The following is a 19560-nucleotide window of genomic DNA, read 5'->3' on the forward strand; positions in this document are numbered from 1 at the left end:
ATTAAATTCCGCTGAATGTTTTGCAACATTACAAGCTGATGAAACCAGAGAAGTAAAAGCACATTTTTATTGCACACTTTGTACAGTACAGTGTATGGATGGAACAAAAAAAACAAAAAACAAAGCAAAACTGTGGAGCATATGATTCCAATTAAAAATAGCTGAAAAACAGCACAACAGCTAAAAACAATGGGATTCTGACACATATTTAAGTAAAAAAAAAAAACACTATAAAATATGCCGGTGTCCACCTCAAGTCCACTTAGTCACATTGCTGTGGCGGCAGGAATAAAGACACCTTAACCCCTTTTCCCCTTCCACCGAGAGGACCATCGCTAATCCACTGCCTTAAATAGTCTAGTACAAGGAATTAACTCATGCAATGTCATTCCAGCCTCACAGGGCTGCGAGTTTGAGAAGTCATGGTGGAGATGCAAGCGAGGAAGAACAGAAGATGCAGACAACCTAGCTCCATGTGACCACCCCGAAACTCCCAACGGGGAACGTTTGAGGCGCGGTTGACTTCGAGGCAACTATGTGGTTGGATTCCGGGAGCCAGTCTGACCTCCTTCGGACACTCCTAGGAAAGTCTGGTTAGCACTAGGAAGGTAATCAAGAAGACATTCAGCCACATTATTTCCTTTTTTCCAAAAGACAAATGACTACAGATTACTTTCTTCAGAACTATGCAAATAAGCCATGGATACAACACACGCTGAGGAAAACAGTATGTAAAACTGAATGGTATTGATTAGGTAGGAATGGAAAAACAGTACATTTACAGCAGTTTTTTGTTTTAATAAGTCAACAGATCGTATTAGGCTGTTTGGTAAACATTTATGCTCAATACAATAAGGCGTGTTCCCCTGATGACAGACAAATAGACGCCGAGCGTCAAACAGCAACACATAATCATTGCTTCTATTTACCCAAGAAAAATAAAAGCTTTCATTGCCTAAAGAAAAAAAAAAAAAGAATAACCCAAGAATAAATACTTTCATCAAATTCACACAAAAATGAAAACATTTCAATAAGAGCTTTATAAAATGCAAAAGATGGAGCAGGAGGAGCAAAAATTAACACTTGGATGCATGATTGAGGTTCCTTTCCCAATAAAATAGATCAGTATTTGGTTTAACAATCTTTTAAGTTACTTCAACACGAAAGCAATTTAAGTGTAAACTGAATAATCATGTATCTTAAAAAAAAACAAACAACAACTTGCAGATATTGAAGGTTTACGTTGACTTGGACTTCTGCAGGATTTCCGGAGTGTCCTTGGATACCCATTTTTTAAAAAAAAAGTCTTTTTAAATTCTAAACTTTACTTGTGTATTAACTCAGACGTTGTTGGGTCTCAAACTGTGTAAATAGACAAAAGAACCATTGAGATTATGGAGTGAAAAAAAAACCAAACAAACTCCAATACAATAACCCATTAATGAATGTATTTCAGTATTTATAGTAATCACTGATCTCAAGTGTTTGATAAGTTAGCCGTTTGTGAACTTCTAACCTGTCTAATATGTCTAATTGTGACGTAAACAATGATGTGTGTGTGTGTGTGCGCGCGCGCGGGCGTGTGCGGTGAGGGGGTTCGTTCCCAGGTTCAGGTTCCACTATTGTAGCAGCTCAGGCTAAGCAGTAGTCGATGTGAGCCAGCAGCTCCCTGTGGCGGCTGGTGGGGTACGGGGTCCGGCATTTTGGGCACTCGAGGAAACTTTCGTCCAGGAGGTTGGTAACTTTGGAGGGGGATGTGAGGTGAGGGGGGTCCTCAATCGTCAGACGCTCTAACTCCAGCCTGCTGTAGGAGCTGGGCTCAGAGAAACGGCTGCTCGGCTGTTTCTGAAATACAAGACAAAAAACAAAACAAAAACAACAACCTTACTTTAAAAAAGAAGAAGAAACAATTACATGAAATAATTACATATAGTGACCTTAAACCACAAGAATCTTTGCAGCGCATCCTCCAGTCGGGCAGAGTTGTTATTTTTAAGGGAAGAATATCAGAAAGTGATTTCAGGCCAGATTAATTACAGAGCATGTGGTTTTGTGATGTGCACAGTGAAGCCTTACAGCAGACTCCAGTTTAGCAATCTGGTCACGGGCCTTGCGAAGCTCCTTCAACACCTTATGTAATTGGTGCTGCATGCTTTGGCGATCAATCTTTTCATTTTCAAAGTCCTTGGATGACAGTTGGATCTGAGACGAGCCAGAAAATATGTTGAGGAGAGAGAGAGAGAGAGAGACCCATGAACTCAGTGGGATTCAAACCCACAGGACAGAGATCAGTGCACGTTCTTCAGTGCTGAAGACACGATTAAGAGTGACCTTCTGCCTTCCCTTGTGAACAAGTGATAGAAACAACTGGCTACTGATCCCTGCACTTCATGAGAAGCTGGAGAACTTTCTGGAGAACACCAGTTACCTGCTGCTCCAGTGCTGCGATTCTCCTCTGTTCTTCATTTTGGCTCAGCAGGGACTTCTGCAGCATGTTGACCTGCGAATTTATCAGACATTCGAGTTTTATTCAAACATGGATTCATCTTTTGCTCCACACTTGTGAAGATGGCGTCCGTCACCTGCAGCAGGAGCTCAGCGGATCTCTTTCTCTCCTCCTCCAGCCTGACGTCCACACTCTCCAGTTCAGCTCTCATCCTGTCGGCTCGCTCAGAAGACACCTGCCTCTCCTCGCTCACGGCATGCCTGGGTGCAACGTTCAATCATTTCATTCTACTGCGTGTGTGTGTGTGTGTGTGTGTGTGTGTGTGCGCAGCCAAGACTGCCATTCATCTCATTTAATAAAACATCGTTATTCGGTACTGCACAAGTGTTTTATGCTATATCAAGGTTTGCATGTTTGAGCTGAGAAATTCACCGTTCAAAAAATGATCAGTAATTTGTGCAGTTTTCTTCATAACCATTTACCATTTTTTTGTTTGAAGCTAACCGACACCAGCTACTCACAAACAGAAAACTCTCCAAAAAAAAAAAAAAAATCCTTTTATAAACTCTCATCATCCGGTTTAATCCGTATCTTCTTCATCGGGCCTCTTGCTTGGAACTCCGCACACACATTGATTGGAGCTACAATCAAACGTGTCCAGCTGGCGAGTATTTTAAAGACCATTTGGACTTTTCGGATGAAGCTTCTCTTCAAGGCAGCTGTGCACGTATGGTTGTGGAGTTTTTAAAGAGTGGAATTAGGGCACTTCCAAGGTACTTCAAGACCCTCAAAGCCTTAATCATCCCCACATCTAAGTTGTTACTGTGCTGACATTTACAGAATTATTACAGAAGACTTTAACAGGCACAGCAGACAATGTGGTGTTAGATTGTTTACCAGCAGTTGACCTTTAATGTACATTGATAATGACCATCAAACGCATACCAAGTTTGACCAGGAGATAATGATTAAAGTCCCGACCTTGATGACGCAACCGTTAAACTTCAGCATGTTCCAAACTTTCAAGACTTTTGGAGACTTATATTTGATCTCCTCAACAAGAGCAGAGTTGCTGTACCTGCTGTTCAGTCGCTCCGCCTGTAGCAGCATTTTTGTCTCCTCCAACGTTTTGCTTTTCTCCTGGTATTTCCTCATGGAGGATGACAGCTCGCTGCACTTGTCCTCGTATTTCCGCTGCAGCGCTGACATCTCCTCCTGGAGCCTGCTGACCTGCTCAAGCTGAGACTGCAACTCCGTCTGAGTTTTGAAGGTCTACAGAGTGACAGCCAAGTTATTAATAATGTAAATAGCAGCCGTCCGCAGGAGTTCTGCAGCCTGAATTTAAGAGATGAAGGAGTTTAATTGGTAGATTTGCTTCACACGCAGTACGATCAAATTTGTACCTTGGTTAGAAATGAAAAGCTTTCCAATGCCTCAGGAAATAAATAATAAGTAGATTAAATTCAATCCGTTTAATACTGACCTGTTCCTTCTGCATGTGGAGCTCCTGTTGAGTTCTAGTAAGCTGATCTTTCTGGTTCTCCAAGTCTTTCTGTACACCCATCATCAGCTGGTCGTAGTGGCTCTTCAACTGAGCTTCCTTCCCCGGACCTGCCGAGACGGCACCAGGAGATAAAAAGTGTAGCGCGGGAAATTCAGAGGCTCATTTAAGGATTTTGTTGCAGTAAAAAAAACAAAACATAATCCTCAATGCTGCTGTTGCTGCTAATACCCCTAGGATTATTATAGAGTAATCTTTTCTCATCTCCTTATTCACGTTAAGCCTGTTGTGTTTTTTTGTTTAATGTTGAGGATAAAAACTAAGACCTGACTTTAACTGCGCAATCCCTCCTTTGTTTCAGTTACAAATCACAACCAGTTACCTTTCATCTACCCCAAAATGCAGTGGGTAGTCGTTACTCTACTTAGGACACACCTGTTGTCATGGAATAAGTATTAAGTTCCTTTGACGTTTTCTGTCTCACCGTCTGGGCTGCTGTCTTCTTTGGTGGGCTGCTGCTTGGCCTGGTTCAGCTGCTGCTCCAGCTCGTGTGTGCGGGCCAGGATGGACTGAACGTAGGCCTCTCGCTGCTGGTCGTATACCAGCCATTGCTGGTTCTTCTCGAGAGCCTGGAGACGACACGCACAAGACACACGAACACACCACGTTGGCTTCAGTCTGACTTTTATTTTAAAAAAAAAAGACCATTTTCTTGACAAAGAGAGACAGTGATTTAGAGGAAGAAATAAAGCCACTTCTATTCATGGATATCTGCTGTATAATGAGGTACTTTTGGAAATAAAGAATAATTGACACATCACATCACACATTGGTTACATGTTGTCATTCTCCTCAAAACTGGAGTGTAGAAAATATGAGAGATTCCCACAATGACTCAGTATTTTCAAACATTAAGAAGATATAGAGTGTAAAAACACACACACACACACACACACACACACACACACACACAAACACACTTCTGGACTCACATCTCTCAGCTGATCCTGTACCAGTGCCAAGTCTGCAGGCGGTACCTGTCCATTCTAATGAGAACACACATGTTTGCAATATAAGTACATACATCCGTATATCTGAGAAGTAAACAGTTTGATAAGTAAGTCTGTAGTGCAGTATTTAGGAAAAAAAAGAAGCAATATTTGGTTCGTGACTCTGCATAGTTTTTCTGAAAAAAGTAAATTTAAAAAGAACTCTGGCTAAATCAGAGTGTATCACCTGAAGGGTTTTTGTCCAGGTTCCATTTGTGTAAAGTATAAAAGTAAAGTATAAAGTGCTGCCCAACAACTCAGGCAAACTGAAGCCGATATTAAAGAACGACCCTCCAGATCATTTTGTACTCAATGAGTTTTACTGCACGGTGGTGCAGTGGTTAGCATCTCCATGTTCTCCCTGTTCCTGCATGGGTTCTCTCTGGTACTCCAGCTTCCTCCCACAGTCCAAAGACATCAAGAGAGGACGAGGCTGAGTGATACTCTAAATTGACTGTAGGTGTGACTGTGAGTGTGAATGTTTGTCTGTCTCTATGTGTTGGCCCTGTGATGGACTGGTGACCTGTCCAGGGTGAACCCAACCTCTCAACCCAAGGCTGCTGGGATAGACTCCAGCCCCCCATGACCCAGAACAGGATAAGCGGAAGAAAATGGATGGATGGAGTTTTGCTGCCTTCTCTTTTCTGGTCAAGATCTCAAAATTGTAAAAACATCAAATTTGCTACAGGATCTAAATCACTCAGAGGCTTGTTTTAAACATTTATTTTTTTAATTTAAAAAAAAAATTTGAGGGGAATAAATACATGAACTCATAAATGTGCAGGGCTTGGTATCTTTCAAATAACTTTGAGTCTTGTTTCTGAAAGAGCATTTTTGGATTGGCATTTTCAAACATTTAAAAACAAGACCGTATAAACCTATTTACCAAAATGGTTTATTCTGATTTGTCAGTTTCAAGTCTTTAGTTCATGCATCTACACATTGGCATTTATCTACTCAAAACATTGAAAAAAATACAACTGCAACATGGAAACCTACTGCTTGAGCAAGCGGCTTTTGTTCTTTTGTCCAAGCTATTCAGTCAGTTACATAAAACCATCCGTTTGATACCCATCGCCATCTCTGTGCGATTTGTCTCTGAGGCTAAATCCCCGACGTCCATCCCTCGAGGACTGTCATCTAGCTCATGATTCTGACTCTCTCACCCCGAGGTCACCATGTCTGATCCCACCTGATGTCTAAGCCTCGTCAAACCCTTCGCGGCGCCGTCAAAACCTAAAGCATTGAAACGATCATCTCTGAGCTAAGGCTGTGTGAGCCTCTACCAGACAAGCATCATGAGCTCGTCAACTTTTTCCAGATGGATTTAAAACACATGACCATACGCTAAGCCAACTAATAGCTTCTGTGAACGCAGGAAGGATGAGGGAAAGGGTGGTCGTCTGCTGGGCAGATTAGTTCTAGTACTGGAGCTGAATCAAGAGCCCGGGAGCTTGCGTGCATCCCATGAAAATCATAACACATACAAGTAGAGGTCAACAAATGTACCATTTCTCTCTATCCAGCGCATAGATGAACTTCCTAACACTTCTACGGCATCCTGGGTACGTTTGTAAACAACTGAACAAAACTTCCCACTTCATTTTCTCCAAATTCTCTAATCCTTTTGACTCCAGCCACAAATCGACAAACACAATGCAACTCTGGAGAATACATCTTTGTTTGCTCGGTTTCAATCTTTCAGACACATCACTGATAATGGGGCCTTGAATCTCTGGGACTGACAGGCGAGTACATGATGAAGAAAATCAGGAGGGAAAAACTAACTCCTGGATAATTAGGTATGGCAATCAGGAAGATAATGTGTTTTCTCAGCAAGAAGTTTGAATTAATTTCAGGAGCAGCAGCAGCAGCAGCAGCAGCAGCAGACAAAAACAGATTTATTTACGTCAATAAAGGAAGGTAGGGTTTTCTCGGAGTTACTTGCGGTTTTGCCATCTAAGTCTCTTCAGCCGCGTGGAAGAACCTGAGTGACTGCTCTCTTACAGTAGCTGTGTAGCAAGGCCATGCTGTGCTCGCAAACATCAAAAAGGCTGACCAGTACAAAGTGCAGCCTTTTCATAGGGAATAAGATCTCACAAAGTCTGAGGTAACAGAATGGCAACAAAAAAAAACCAAACAAACAAAAAAATAACAACACTGCACTGATGCTTTTGGGGATGACGTAGAACATGTTGAGCAAACCTTGGAATTCCCTGTTATTTATGAAGTGAATAACAGCATGAGCACATGTCACTTTTTTGAGCCGCGCTACTGAGTGGAGATTATGTCATCCAACTAGCGAGGTAAACAAAGGTCACGCAGTGTCACCTAGTGGCCACATGAGCTACTGCACTTGCATCTGTTTTCTCTTGCATCCATTAAGAGTCACTGATGTGAACATTATGTAAATCTCAGGTGCAGAAGCAACTAATCCAAACAGACAGCAGTGGGAAAACAGACCAGTGATTACGTTATGCATATACTTTGTTCTTTAAAAGGACATTTCATTAAGCCGAACTGGAACTCTAGAAAATTACTCACCAAAATGCCATTTGATTTAGTCAAATTACTTTTTAAATAATACATCTACTGCATCAGTAGCGTTAAGAGCTGCAGGCAGGAGACAGCAAAACTGCATCAGCCTTTCAAATGTCATCAGCAGAAAGGTAATGCCACTCTGTTCATCGGTGATGCCACAGAAATGTAACCTCGGGATTCTGAAAAAAAATTATCCATTTTTTTATGTTTTGGTTGGCAACAGTGTGATATTAAATCTTAAAAATATCCATCAAAGTAACACAGGGAACTATGAAACGGTAGCAATCAAGTTGGCTCAAAAACGTGGTGTAAATCGGTAATAAGAAAGCATTGTTGAACGTCCAGCTCCTGGAATGAGACCAGGGCATCACACTAGTTTGGGATATTTAACCGTTTTGAACTACAGAATAAAATACACGAGTAAGCACAACGCTTGTAAATTTCCATGTGTTTCTGTGTCTGACAACAATGGTTGCTAACAAGTGGCTAGGCGACTGAGTACCTGATGTTTTTAGTCAAAGTGGCGTTTGTTTGTAGTATGTTAAATGGTCCGAGCCACATCAACAGACGACAAGGTTCTCTGAATCTGATGTTGCTGCGACCGTTTACTGTCATCGAGCAGAACGAAACAGGAAACGTGAAGGTGGTAGGAGCGACGACGAAATCATGAGGCAAAAACAACAAAAGAGGTTTTGTTGGGAAATCATTCAGAATCTAATGTAGAGTAAATATCTCAAAGGCTTTTAGCTGAGGGAGCTCAGAGCGATGGTAACCTCTGGGCTGGCCGACATAAATTATCAACTCTATATTCATGATATTCCAGCTCTTAATACAGATAAAAAAATAATTAAAAACGAAGGTTTTAGGCAGAAGGTAAGTACAACATGACCCTGCAGCTCTGCTTGTGGTAGGTGTGGCAGTACAGCTATTACGCTGGATGCCATTTCCTGTAGCAGCGAGTGAGAAAGTCAAGGAAGTGGCCGGACAGAAGCCAACATGGCGGAGAAACTTGAAACTTCTGGAAACTTGAAGCGGGTGTTTTACATCTGATGTACATATATGCAGCAACTTGTATCTTCAGCTCTATTTTTCAGTGAATTATGTAGGATACAGCAACATATGGGGATATCGTGATATGTACGGTATCACAAGTCCCTGCCAAGACACACCTCTACCTCAAAGACCACAATAGCAAGCGCCACACAGGATACTCAGTGAGAAAAACTAATGGTGCTACCAAATTTTCCCAAAACTCATGAGATCATGAAGTACAGTCGCTGCAAAGATGGTCAACCTACCACCACCTGTGTTTCCAGGGACTGGCAGCGGGCAGAGACACTGGCCAGCTTGGTTTTTAGGTTCTCCGTGTCGTGTGACAAGTTCTGGAACATGGTGTCTCTCTGCTCCACATCTTTCTTCCTCTGCTCCAGCTGGGCCTGCAGCGACGCCACCACCTGAATGACACAATATGAAATGATAACAACAACAACCTTTAATTAAATTGAGTTGACTTTTTCCCATGCAGTTTTATATTTTATTTATTTATTTATATATATATATATATATATATATATATATATATATATATATATATATATATATATATATATATATATATATATATATATATATATATATATATATATATATATATATATATATATATATATATATATAAATAAATAAAAACACACACACACAAAGACATTAAAAGGACTGGCAGTCTGCTCAATTTTGCCCACCAGGCAGCTCTGTTTTTGACAAGGACAGAAAGAAACCACATTATTACAGTCACAATAGTGTAGAAAACAAAGAGCTGATATTCCATTTACCACCAAGCCATCTCCGAGCTGACGCCGTTCTGACTAGCCTAAATTAAAAAATAATCTCTGCAACAATGGAGAGGAGATTTCAGACTCCTCAAACACAGCGCCACTCTCTACAGCAGCGTCATAAACAGTCGTGAATGCTGATATGCACAAAGACTCACCACCATGAAAGATATTTGGTTTATAAATATCAAGTGAGCAGCATAAAGACCATGTGTTGTTTTTCAGGGTTTTTTTTTTTTTTTTTGGGTTGTCTAAACTTCACTTAGCTGAGCTGCTGTCAGAGTGGGATAGAAACTATTTCCCTCCCCCCAACTGTTTTGTGGCAGCTAAGAGGAATTCGAGTGTGTGTTTTTTCTCTTCCTTCTTTCTTCTTCTTCTTCCCTTCTGACAGTTGCCTGCTGCCAGCAATACATATGCCAGTGCTACAATGCCAAAAGTGCAACTAAACTTCACAAGTCCAGGAGAGCTCACAAAGACATAGCTGCTGCCTGAGGGTGTCCGATCTCCCCGTCCATGTGATGATATATGTAAATTCATCTCCGGTAAATGACATCATTCTGGAGATATGTGCCATAAAGAAACCATCCATACCTCTCCCCCTCTCGCCGACAGCTGCTGCCTCATCGTTTCAAGCTCTTGCTCTTTGACCAGCAACTGTTGGTTGTTTCTCTCTCGCAGCGTTTCCAGTGAAAGAATCCTCTGAAATCATCACAGCATGAATAAATGTGCATTACTAAAGAAAAAAAAACAGCCCAAAGAGAGAGAGAGGGACAGACACGCAGGACCACTGTGTAGTTAGTCAGCGCTGACAAAAGCTTAATACCTCCAGCAGCTTGCTTTTGTCTGAGTCAGGTGGTCGGATGTGTCGTTTGGCCAGTTCGTCAATTTTTGTCCTGAGGTGAGCGTTCTCCTTCCTGACTCTCTCCAGCTCCGCCTCAGCCCTGGAGGCAGAGCTGCTGGATTTGAAACCCAACTTGGAGGCGATGTTAGACGTCATAGCTGCTTTTTAGGGTGGACGATTACTAAAGGGAGACAAGGTAGCAGGTTGTTTGAATATCTTGTAGAAATATCACACAAATTGAATTGTGCAAATACAAACCAAAGGATGGTTAATACAGATCATAAAGCGAAAGGCAAATGATGTTACTAAACTGAGTCTTTTTTTAACCATGGTCTAAATTCAACAAATGTACTCCTAAAACGGTGGCACACAAGGATGTTTCTCCAGTAAATGAAAATACAGAAGCTTAAGCTACAATTGTGCACAGAAACACAACACTGAAATATGTTAAGAAATCTAGATACTGATTAGGTTTAATATTTGCTCAAAAATATCTTTTTAAAAAGATAATGGTCACGTTTGTTTTCATTTCATCATCATACAACCGTCACGTACATTTTCCAATTAATTTCGGAAAAAAAGGAAGAAAAGTAAAAGAAAGAGGTCTATTAAACAGAGAACCGTGGCCCACAATAAATCCTTGACATTTCACCAACATCATACAGGAAACTGAAGTTAGCTTGCACCTGCTGCCTAACATCATCTAACGTAACAATTCCCAGCCAAACTCTTTGAAACAACGTCACGAAAACAAAGAGGATTAATAGATAAAAAATATTAAACTTTTAACACTCACAGAGGAAGAGAAGTGAAGATTGGTTGTAAACCTGACTTGTTAGAGGGAAGGAGACCGTTTTGCGACCAGGCGCTTTTGTTTCCTGAAAGTTTGAATAGGAGCGCTGTGACGTCATGTCCGTGAGGTTCACTGGGTGTGCGTTTGTTTAATGCTCCGGGGTGTCTCCCAGCATGCAAAATCCGACGGTGTGATACGTATAAACGCGATTTTAAAAAACTTGTTTGTGTAGTATTGATAATATTAACGCACGGTAGCGTTCACACTGGATTATTTAACTTTTCAAATAAGTTAGCAAGTCGCTATTCTTCCTACTTCGCTGTGAAATACCGTGCTGGTCCGGAGTGACGGGCTGCCTGTTAATGTATGAAGCACACGAACGGAGGTGCGGTGTCCTGCCCCCTCAGACTGGTTTGACATGTGCCTGAAATATTATGTTATATAGATGATACTTCCATGGCCATGACCGGTTTTAACCCCCAGTCTTTTTCAGGCGTCCCTGTTGAGATCTCTTCATAAACCAAAATCTGACTGACATTTGTTGCAATTGTTCTGCCTGGAAACTGTTTGACTGCAAGTGCCTGTCTGCTATTATTAGGACGTTAGTCAGGATCGTCTCCCGGTCTGCAACAGTAATGGTTACACTAATACAACAGGAAATAACACACAAAGCCTGATTTACAATACTTTATGACGACAAAATGAAGTTTTGGGAGGGCATTACTTTTATTGACTTGCTTGTTTGTTTAGATGCACCAAATAGCTCAAATTTAGTATTTGTTTTAATCCAAACTAGAGCCTGACTGATAAATTGTATGGCTGATATAATCATCTAATAGCTAATCTCAGACATGTTGGTGTTGACCAGGGCTTGTCCCATTAATCAGCTGCTCGTTGATAGTGATAATCTGGCCTATATTTTCATATAATCTGATATTAGCTGAAGTGAAAACATTTAAAGTAAAGGCGAAGTGGCTTGTTTTAATTACTAATTGACATCCTTGCATTGTTTGTCCGGTCGTGGGCGCTGTGCTCGAGTGCTGCACTTTGAACAGTAACATATGTGTTGTTATAGTGGGACTCTGACACATGTCTTAATCACAAATGTTTGAACTCTATTTGAGAAATAATTGTGAAAAATGTGTCTTTATGTATATGCAGCGCTCTCTCTCATTCTCTTTCTCGCTCTCTCTTAATAACACAAACATGCATAAGGAATATTGGCCAGTTGATCATTTATCAAATATTTCTTTACCCTCCAATTTAAGTACTTGCCCCAAAATTCCTGTAGTTCTCTACATTTTTAGACCAGAACATTCTGCTGCCCATGTTAGATTTCTTCGATGCAGACAATCTTTCCAATAAATCAGCATTATTTTTATGGTATAAAATTGAACCCAATAACAAATTCATTTATCAAAACTGTCCAGCAATTCATAGAATATGAGAGTCATTGTGAGGAAAATTAATAATTACTGTCTTTCTAAAGCAGCAGTGAATGCAGATTGCCAACTCACTTTCAGCATTGAAAAATCAAGGCTGCAGATGATAAACTGATTAATCTGGCATGTTTACTCTCTCTCTCTTTCTCTCTCTCTTTATCTCTGTCCCACTCTTTCCTTCTGCATATCTGTCTTCCTCCATTATCTGTCTTTGTCTCTGCCCCGCTCTCCTGCTCTCCTTCCCCCCCAACAGGTCAAAGCAGAAGGCCGTCCCCATTGAGCCTGGATCTGCTCGACGTTCCTGCCTGTTCAAAGGAAGGTTTTTGTCGCCACTGTTGCAGGATGTGCTTGCTGATGGAGAATTGTTGGGTGTAAATTCATTGAAGGAGTGTGGTACTAGACCTGCTCTACCTGTAAAGTGTCATAAGATAACTTTTGTTGTGATTTGGCGCTAAACAAATAAAAGTGACTTGACTTGACTTGACTTTACATAATCGGCTTTGACCAATGCCTGCAGTCACGAGGCCAAATAACAAAAGATGTGCAATGACATTGCTTCTGCAGATAATTTCTGTCATGGGAAATTTTTATTTTATTTTTTCCATTCATTTTTTGTAAAGTTTAAGATTTTGATCACCTGTGTTTGAGCGGCATGGTGGTGTTGCCTCACTGTTGCCTCACAGCAAGAAGGTTCCAGGTTCGAGTCCCGGCTCGGGCACGGGATCTTTCTGTGTGAGTCTCCATGTTCTCCCTGTTCCTGTGTGGGTTCTCTCTGGTACTCCAGCTTCCTCCCACAGTCCAAAGACATCAAGAGGGGACGAGGCTGATTGATACTCTAAATTGACCGTGGGTGTGACTGTGAGTGTGAATGGTTGTCTGTCTCTATGTGTTGGCCCTGTGATGGACTGGTGACCCAAAGACAGCTGGGATAGGCTCCAGCACACCCGGGACTCTTAACAGGATAAGCAGTAGAGGATGGATGTATCACGTGTGTTTAACTGATGCATAAAAAAACAATATAAATTTTCACTTAAATCCAGCATTTAATTGTCTCTTTTGTTGTTATTGAATTAGTTTTAATAAGATACAACAACATCATATATTGACCTCCCTACTCTATGCATATTGGCTTCAGATGCTAAATAAAAAAAGAAAACCCCCAAAAAGTACACATTGATCCACCATTGCTAGACACAGCATCGTTTGGCTTCTAAAATATTTCACTGAAGCTGAAAACAAGAGTTTGTCTTCTTTTCTGCTTCTTTTTTGTGATGTGGGATTTGTGTTTTTATAAGTTGTCATCACAAACACACACACACACACACACACACACACACACACACACACACACACACACACGCACCACATTCAACCACAGGGACATTTAAGCTTATAAATAACTCCAAACTGGACAGAAGATGTAATGTATTTTTACACCAAATGTCTGTCCTGAAGGCATAACCTCAATTTATTTATGTTTGTTGAGTGGATACAGGAGTAACAAGGAGAATTCAAGGTATGTGGAAGCTTTGCAAATAGAAGAAAAAATTCGCTATTGGTTTTTCATCAGGTTTTACATTAAGATTTGATTCCACACTGAAACTTCAGAAACGCGTACTCATCTTATTTGCATTTAGAGTCAAAGTCAACATAAGACATATAACTATGTTGGTAAATCAAAGATAAGGCTGTATATAAAAAAGTTACATTCGGAGTTTAGCCGTACTTTCATTCTTGAAGTACCTGGTATTTTCCTCTAGTTGAAACTTTCATAGAATTTATGAAGTCATTAAACGGTTCCCAGAGTCCCTCATTACAAAACGCTGTATTTCAAGGTTATACTCGCCTATTAATTTGGTACCATAGTCGGGATCCTAGCGTAGGCCAAACAGTTTTCTTGAATTTCCGTTTTGCCTGCAGAATAGAAAATTAAACATGTTTCTATGATTTTCAGTTTGAGATCTGTTGGGTATAAAAGCAACAATTGTTTTCTGTGGAGTCTAGAGGCGTATTCATGCTAGAGTTCTCGCGATTTTATTAATTTTCCTCTATAATTTCCTACTTTTTGTCAGGCTGAAGAAGAAGGTTGCGGTTGTAAGCCAACCAATCTTGTTGTCAAAAGTGTCATTTCTTTCAGAGGGAAAAGTTTACTGAGGTACAGCAAGTAAATCAATAATATGTGGAGTATACAATCAGACTTTTCCAAGTCTGTCAGTCTCCAAGTGGCTGATCGCAGGATCTACTTTATTTTTTGTGTTGAAAAAATAATCTAAATTCGTGTTTGAAAATTGTGAATGGTGCGAACTCAGATCTGACATTCACAAATGCAGCTAATTTCAGAAGGGAAAGTTGTCTTCACGTTGCTCAGCTTAGATTTGAGTACTTTTTTCAATCCCATAGTGGAAATTCTATCTTTTGATTGACAGAAGACTATATTCACATGAAATCGATGTCAGGAAGCTTTTTGGACTTCTCCTAGATTTGACAGATGGGTTTATATTAGTGTCCAAACACTCAGTGTGTTCCATAATTTCATCTTTCAACATCTACAAGCAAAAGACTGATGAAAGTAAACATATTCAATCGTTTCCAATGCTCTCTCTCTCTCTCGCTCTCTCTCGCTCTCTCGCTTGCTCCCTCATCTTTGACTTCTATTTGGAGTCTTGATCATACAGACTGTCACCATCTTTTCCGCCCTCAGCTCACTGTGTCAGTCACAAGGAAGCCACTGTAGGTGGTATTTTTCACTAAAATGACCATTACGGGGTATTGAAGCAAAAAAGGAGACCATAAATCAATTAGAAAATGTTTACTTGGAAAAAAAAATATCATGTGAGATGTCAATAATTTTCTCAATATTTTAAAATCGGAGTCCATTCTGCAACACCTGGAGTCGCCCCCTGCTGGCTATTAGAATGCAAGGTACTTGGCCATTGGCTTCACTTTGCAACTGTCGAATGCGTGAGCAGTGATTTCATCAGTCTGTAGGAGCAGTGTGGACTCTACAGGCCAGTAATGGTTAGCTCAGACAAAGGCCATCCCAGCTCGTTGTATTCTTGTACCATCAAAGCAGGCAATACAGGCAATCTATAGAACCAGATTCCCCGGAGAGACGAGGAGAAACAGATCAGCAACCAGCCACTTCTGACATGTTGCTGGAAAACTGTTCCCTGCAGGTTTGCCCAGCTAGCTAATTAATTATTGTAGCGAGAAACCAATGTGACAAGTAACATGTGTGAATCCTGTAAACAGACTGTAATTGTCCTGGACAGTAAGACATTAAAGCCTTTCTTCATTTTCACAATCCGTTTCTTTGTTGATTGTCAGAGCTGCCAGACTTCAGCCTGACTGCGGGTTTCCCTGCCAGGGCCAAGCAGGAGCTTGGCTCATGGATCAATCTCCTGGTGAGCCATGTCTGCATCATCAGCACAAACAGTTTCACCACTTGGCAGGAGACCGCATGGTGACCAGCATCACTGACTGGTTTGGCGTCTGTTGCCTCCAGTTAGGTCATAGACCTGTGGCAGGTACACTTCTGTCCCAGTTTACATCAGCAACACACCATCTTTCAATTTGTCCCTTAACCCCCCCCCCCCCCCCCCCCCGGTAATATAAGAGAATAATCAGACAATTAAAGTTTGTGTGGCAATATGTGAGTTTTCGGTGGATGCTCCTCTTAAGGAGGTCAGCTGGGTTGGAGACGAGATTTCTCCCGGGACTGGAGGTGTCAGTCCAGAATAATAGTCTCTGCACAGTCTAGTGCCCATTGAGTGCTGGGATGGGTTAATGTCCCATAGGACCCTGAAAGGAATTAGGTTAAATATGAGAATATAATTATTCTACCACTGAACACTGTCCCTGTCAAAGGCTGATTGAGGTATAAATACTACATTCTCATCATAGAATTTGCTTGCCGGTCTTCTAAAGTGTATTTAAATATAAAATGTAAAAGAAAATACTCGTAACTTAGACATCAAAATGACCCGAGATTAAAGTGACAGGGGAAAATAAGAAAATGGTAATATAGCAGTGTGTTAGCTTTTAATTTTAACTTCGCTCTACTTTCATTTGTGTCTGGACGTAAGATTAAACTGAGCGTTGGAGACGGTGCGGGGAAGTGTTACATGTTCTTTTCAGACATATATTGCACAGCACATGTCTGTTATGAGCTATTTTATCTGCACGCAACTTTTTGATGTTTAGTCGTCCTTATCTAATTGTTTCTAACTGGTTTTAAAATTTAAAAAAAAAAATCAATTGAATTCCTGAGAGATAAAAACTCAATTATTTTCCGGTATGCAGTAGCATTCATGAGCGAAACCAGAAGAAAAACATCTGTGAATGTTCCATAAATGTGAAGTGGCGCATTACGCAGCGCGATTACAGTAAAAACATGCAAACAACATGACATGTGCAAGAACGTCTGATTGTTGTCCTCACACTAACTGATGAAAGAATGAGAGGCAGCAGAAAGAATAATGATGCAACTGTCTATGATGACTGCGACAGGGCAGGAACTTTGTGAGACGATAACGCTTAAAATTAATTTTGTTACCAAAAAACAACATGCAAATAACAGTCCGGCCTTTCCTGGCTATTAAACTACTGACATCCTGAGTTTGCATGATTGAAAATCACAACTGTTCCAACCCTGTAAGAGTCCGTGCTGGTCTGGAGGCACGTTTGTCACAATTTGAGATGAATAGATTTGGGTGGTTTTTGTTTTTTTTTAATGTTCAAATGTCAAGGTCGCTGTGACCTTGGGTTTTCGCCTGAAACTTAATTAAAAGAATTGATTCAAGGATAAAAAGACGAAGTGGTGAAATGCGCCAGACTTCAATGGAGACTAACGGGTCTCCATGCTTGGTTTATAGAGGTTTTATTTCTAGAAGTGGGCGGAAACAATTGCGGGGTTTTAAAATTATAAGTGCAGCTTTTTTAACGTTGAAAATGATTTCGCATTGCAGAACCGATCCAGTTTTGAGACTTTTGAGGTCCTCTAACTTCACTGTGACAGAGAAATATTGTAATGCTTCTCTGTACAATATTCAACAATCATACACTCTTTAGATCAGTGTGTTTGTTCTCATTGTTCAGATTTTTCTGGCCAAAACTTTTCAAGTTCAGTCTCACAAATCTCATCGAATCTCATTTCTGGCAGGACTACTCTGTGGACACATTGGACCACTTTTAGCTGCGAAAGAGAGGGGTGGATCACTCAGGACATTTAAAAGTTGTAAAAACATCAGTCAGCATTCATCATTTGAAAATAGAAGTGTGTCTACAAATAGCTATAAAGTTGAAAATCTAATAATCCAACTAAAAGGTAAGTCATCTGTCTTTCCATCTCCTCCCATTATCTCACACATCCTCCCTCTGTTTGTTCTCACATCCTCCGCTTGCCTCCATTTGTCCCTCCCGTGACGCCTGAAACATTTTCTTGTGCTGATCATTAAAATGCTCACTCTGCTCTCTCGCGCTTCTAGAAAATTCCACAAGGATCAAAGTAGTATTCACACCATAAAGATATTCTAAACTTCCACATTATGTCTGTAAATGTAGTGAAATGTAGTTTTTGGTGTGTGGAAGCCTGTAAGACATTTGTTTATCCTTCTTTTTCACATGGGGGCACCTCATCTGGTGCACTTGTGAACTCTTATTTCAAACCTTCTTGGTCTCATGATTAAATTATTACTCTTCATCCTCTGCAAAACCAACCACAGTCATGCATGTGATGACCTGCTGCACACACCAGCGAGCCGGAGTGGAATGAGAGAACGCGGAAAAAGATTGAGATGCGACTCAGATCGTGAGTTTGCAATCAATTAAGGACGGGATACAAATTCCCCCGGCCTTTATGTTTCAAGGAGAAAGAAAACTTATTTCCAAAAACCCTGAAAGATTGATGAAGTGTTCCACACTGATGACATAAAAAAAAAAGGGTCAGGATGGATATTTTTGTGTTGACATAAAATAAACAGCAATTATCCCATCAGTGTAATAATCATGTTCGACAGAAATACTCATTACAAAATGTAATTAATGAACAAACGAACCCTGCCAAGCCTCAACTACGACGGATTGCAGGCTTGATTTCCCCATGCTGTTCCATGGTGGGCACATTTACTGGAGATAAGGCTAATGAACTGTTCTGCTTCTATCACAGGAAAAAACAAAACAAGTAAAGAGGTTTTTAGAGTTGATTACAGTTTACTGGAGAAGGAATTAAACGAAGTTATATTGTGTCTCTGTCGTCACACTTGAGTCTCGAGTTTTAGTCCAAATCATTTTATATTTCAATTTTTAGAAAATGACTAAAACCATAAATCCCACTACGAATACGCATGAAATGAAATCAGAATTCTCACCCAGACCTTATTCCCTTGCTATCTTGTTTTTTTTTTTTTTTTTTTTTTTTTTTTTGATGGAACAGGTGAGGAAACAATCTCAATAACAGTTTAGCAGGATTTTCATCAGCACGTTGACGTTTGTGCAGTTGTCGTGGAATTGTGGCGTAAGATACTGGTTTGACCGAATCAACTAAAGTCAATCCCAGCTGGCCACTAACTGTGAGAGATACAGCATTTGATGGAATGTCGATTTCAGGCGACCAAATTTTAAAGTCTGTGTTGACAACAGTTAATGTTTTGTAGCCTTCAAAATAAAAATTTTAACGAACCAAAACCTGTCTTTTATATGTCTTATTAACATCATTCACAGAGAAATGAAATTATTTTTTGGGGCTTGACATCTCTCGTTTGTTTTCAAAAACATTTTAATGGAACTCAACAACCTTTTGAGGTTTTTTTTACCCTCCTTTCCAGAGTCGGACAAAAGGACTGATACCCTTCTCTCCTCTGTGAGTGCGGTAGGGAACTGTGACCCACAGAGACCAGCTGACTGCCAGTTAGCTTAGCATAATGAATGATAATGGAGGGGAAGTGTTAGCAAAAGACATGGGCTAGATAAGCTTTTGTATCTTGTTTTTTCCATAAGTAATCATCCTCATCCTCTTTAATAAGTCGGCCATGGTTAGGAGTTATTCTTCAAGTCGTCAAGTAACATTTTTTTTTTTTTTGGGGCTGAAAACAATGCAGCATTTGAGGACCTGCGTG

General features: G+C 40.5%; 1 protein-coding gene across 1 annotated transcript; it reads right to left on the reverse strand.

The window, feature by feature from the left end:
- Positions 1-39: 39 nt before the first annotated feature.
- cep55l (centrosomal protein 55 like) lies at positions 40-11171 on the reverse strand. The gene is made up of 12 exons (XM_086194565.1): positions 11007-11171; positions 10193-10391; positions 9961-10068; positions 8836-8991; positions 4940-4993; positions 4432-4576; positions 3930-4057; positions 3525-3718; positions 2583-2706; positions 2429-2500; positions 2077-2202; positions 40-1845 (listed from the first exon to the last, which is right to left on the reverse strand). Exons 2-12 carry the CDS (start codon positions 10364-10366, stop codon positions 1633-1635), a joined length of 1494 nt encoding a protein of 497 aa, XP_086050691.1. The 5' UTR covers positions 10367-10391; positions 11007-11171; the 3' UTR covers positions 40-1632.
- Between the last annotated feature and the right edge of the window lie 8389 nt (positions 11172-19560).

The sequence above is a fragment of the Aulostomus chinensis genome, chromosome 23, assembly GCF_037954235.1.
Source record: "Aulostomus chinensis isolate RoL2024-O1b breed Wild chromosome 23, RoL_Achi_v1.0, whole genome shotgun sequence".
In the NCBI taxonomy this organism is placed as follows: Eukaryota; Metazoa; Chordata; class Actinopteri; order Syngnathiformes; family Aulostomidae; genus Aulostomus; species Aulostomus chinensis.

Excerpts from the sequence above, each read along its gene's own strand:
- cep55l (XM_086194565.1), bottom strand. The coding sequence starts at position 10,366 with ATGACGTCTAACATCGCCTCCAAGTTGGGTTTCAAATCCAGCAGCTCT. Across the intron at positions 3,719-3,929 it reads TCCACATGCAGAAGGAACAG|ACCTTCAAAACTCAGACGGA; the intron begins GTCAGTATTAAA and ends GTCACTCTGTAG. Across the intron at positions 2,203-2,428 it reads TCGCAGCACTGGAGCAGCAG|ATCCAACTGTCATCCAAGGA; the intron begins GTAACTGGTGTT and ends GGCTCGTCTCAG.